We start from the raw sequence: 3,284 nt of genomic DNA, 5'->3' as shown, positions 1-3,284 counted from the left end.
ATGAGTCATACCAAATACTCAGGCTATTGGGGCCATCAAAGTGAATTTAGAACACTTTGGAAATATTGGAAAAAGAGCTTGTATTAAATTATTTAAAATACAAATAAAAACCAATGTATTATCTCAATTGATCTTGATATTTTAGACTGACCGGAGGCCGTATTTCTACAGAAGATACATAGAATGTTACGCAAGATAAGGACTGATGGTGCGAGGGCAACTGGTTGTCTACCAGAGGTACCAAGGGCACCATGGTTTGACATGTTCAAGCAGTTGTTGCAGTCAGAGCCAGTGCTGGTTCCACGAACGCCACATACGTTCCTCAAGTACGCTAAGTATGCATGTGGCAAGACGCCATGGGGACACACAGTGATTGCACGAGTTGGGCTCCCTAACGGGTTCAAACCGGACCCGCTGTTTTCACAGCGACTTGGGTATGCAGAACCAAAACACACAGCGTACATAATGTGTTTAAATACGGCACGAGAAATCTCGGTGGCGATGGCGGACGCAGAGGGTCAACCAGCGTTTGAGCAGGCGACATCGGAAGAACAACAGCGCCGTACGCGACTCACGCAAGCGCACCACGAACAAGAACATCATGGTGCGGCTGACACAGTTCAATAACGAGTTGGCAGCGGAGGCTAGGCGGCAGTGCGCTACATGTTTGGGACAGGATACGCTTCGTATAGGCTTCCACCCCCGTGGGACCATATTCAAGTTGACTATATTCCGATGTCACTTGAGTCCAGACGGAAGAACAATTACATACTGCACATCCTGGACATCGCTACCGGCTACTCAATCCTTCGAACGACACCGGAAAAGATAAAGGAGACGACGGCACATACACTAATAGAGATTTCAACGAGCATGGTTTCCCACGATTGATCCAGACGGACATGGAAATGAATTCACCAACAAGATAGTGGAGCTCCTGGTCCAAGAAGTGGGTATGCTACATAAGTTGTCACCACCATATCGACCCCAAGTACTGGGTTCTGCTGAATGCCGTCAAAAAGAGATTACACGTTCTATTCAACAATGCTGTGAGGCAGTTCTTCTACAATGGGACGAACGCCTTCCGTTTACGATGCTCTATCAGAACCTTCGGATATCCCGACGTCATAAGAGCGAGCCGTTTAGCGTATATTTTTTGCCGCCGTCACGTACCATTCGCCATTTTCACTGATGAGTTACCGGATACCCAGCCGATGACGAACGACACCTGGGCACAACGGATAGACCAGCAACAGGATACCATCCTGCCGACTCTCCATCACATTACCAAAAAGTATACAGGCCAACTTACGAAGACATTTGACTGCCTGCACGCTCATGACTTGGTACATTTCGACGAAGATGATGTGGTTATGGTTCGATCGGAGGGCAGGACGACCAAGGCAATGCGGCCACTGTTTGGGCCGTATGTGGTGAAGGCTAGAATTGGACAACGCTATGAGTTGGCGAATAAAGATCGATCCGCCCCTACAGAATTCAATGAAAAACCGGTACGGGTGGAACTCCTCCGGTTAGTGCATAGCCACACAGACCCACCACTTAACGATGAATTGTGGACAGAAAGAGGGGTTGAGTTCCGCTGGTGGTCAGAATACAAGTACTTAGGTTTTAGTTGTTTATTTTAGTTATTGTAGGTTTTTTTTACAGTTTATCAGTATAATCTGATAAACTTGTTTTTTTTGCTGACTTTTACCGCACATGACTGATGACACATTATTAGAGTCATTAATGTTACAATTACTAATAAATGAACAACGTCTCCCTCTCTAAGGGAGGAGAACGTTGCGATACAGTTATTGAAGCGTTCATTTACCACATCTTGAATTAATTGAAACATCAAGATCATACCTTAATAGAGGATATTGCAATTCGTAAGTGTTGTGTTGACTTCATCCACGTATTATATAGTGATCAAGCTGTTGTCTTATGAATGTCTTGGCAAGATCAATCAAATTTGCCAAGCGAGCCTTCTCGGTCTGATCCGGAGCGAAATCCTCGAATATGATTTGTATAGTATCTATAACATCAGTCACTAGACAACCAGTCACAGCATAGTTTACGGCGTTTATGAGCTTTCATCGTTATTTGTTATTGCTAGCAGTATCTTCATGAAGCTAGTTTTCCCTTTTGATATTGTTCAGGAACTGATACAGTGTTGTCTTTGAGCATTACCCGCGCAGGCTTCCGTCTAGTTAGTACGATTACTTCATCTGGCCCTATCGTCACAGTTTTAGTCCCTTAGGGATAATACTATTTATTTCAAAAATGACAAGTATGTATGGTACAGTGTATGAACCTATGGTATTTGCTCTCATAGTCGCTGTAGTGGTTCAGGAAAGATTGATGGGAAGAAATGGTCAAATTTTCGTCAAATAATATGAATTTAATAGAGGTTTCGAGGTCGGATACATTAAACTTCGCTCTACTGTGTTTAATATCTCCTAAACTATCACCGCCAGTCACAACTCTGTAATCGTCATATCATACATCCTTAGATGCATCAGATAAAGCCAACTCGTCATTCTGCTTCAATTTATCTAAGTTTTAGTAGATAAGCCTTTGACCAACACAATATTGCTCCTGCGATGCGCTTTTGTAAAGAGTTTTTAGGTGCTTCTTTAGTTGTTGTATATTCCTATAGTGGTGTGCAGGATCTTGGAGTACTTACTGACTGTGAGTGTCGCGTTTGAAGATTAACCAGAGCTCTAAGCAGCTTCTGACAAAGGCGAACTGGTTTCGTGATAAACAATAGAAGCCAAATGGTCAAATGCTTTCGATATAAATTGACCCATGCAGCTTCATCCTGTTGCATGCGTCGCGGCTATTTTCGTATTATTCGAACGCAATTCGGCGCTAGGCGAAGTTTTCCTTGAATTCCGACTCCACCCAGAAGCATGTGCTAGGTCTACAATCGTATTAATACGCTCGTTCTCAGCTGTACTTGTCGTCACGATGGCAACTATTTTCTGTGCGAGTACATCTTCTATTTTAATTGATATTAGACGTACTCGGTGTCTCACTTGTGCGTAGACTCTCTGCGATGTCCACTCGTGTACTTTTGGCTGAAGCACGCTTTGATCCCTCTCCTTCTACCTCTACCTCACCTATGTATAACCCTCTTTCCCTGCGGTCACCCAGGTCTAAATCCTCAGTTTGAATCAAAATTTTCTCGTTGCTATGTGGATTCGGAGTTTTGAACCGTGATAAAAGCTTCCGCACTCCGCAGCCAATAGGAAGGGGAGGATGTTTTGGAATATATATAT

The 3,284-nt window shown here is 43.7% G+C and overlaps 2 protein-coding genes across 2 annotated transcripts; both read left to right on the top strand.

Moving 5' to 3' along the window:
* Positions 1-183: 183 nt before the first annotated feature.
* Positions 184-627, top strand: SARC_09702 (hypothetical protein; the record flags this gene model as incomplete). The annotated part of the gene is made up of 1 exon (XM_014296274.1): positions 184-627. One exon carries the CDS (start codon positions 184-186, stop codon positions 625-627), a length of 444 nt encoding a protein of 147 aa, XP_014151749.1.
* A 587-nt stretch (positions 628-1,214) lies between these two features.
* On the top strand, positions 1,215-1,618 carry SARC_09701 (hypothetical protein; the record flags this gene model as incomplete). Its single annotated transcript, XM_014296273.1, has 1 exon — positions 1,215-1,618. A coding segment is annotated over one exon (404 nt), but the record flags the coding sequence as incomplete, so codon positions are not given.
* Positions 1,619-3,284: the final 1,666 nt, after the last annotated feature.

Source organism: Sphaeroforma arctica (genome assembly GCF_001186125.1).
Source record: "Sphaeroforma arctica JP610 unplaced genomic scaffold supercont1.1020, whole genome shotgun sequence".
Lineage (NCBI taxonomy): Eukaryota > Ichthyosporea > Ichthyophonida > Sphaeroforma > Sphaeroforma arctica.
This window is presented reverse-complemented; position numbering and strand designations above follow the sequence as displayed.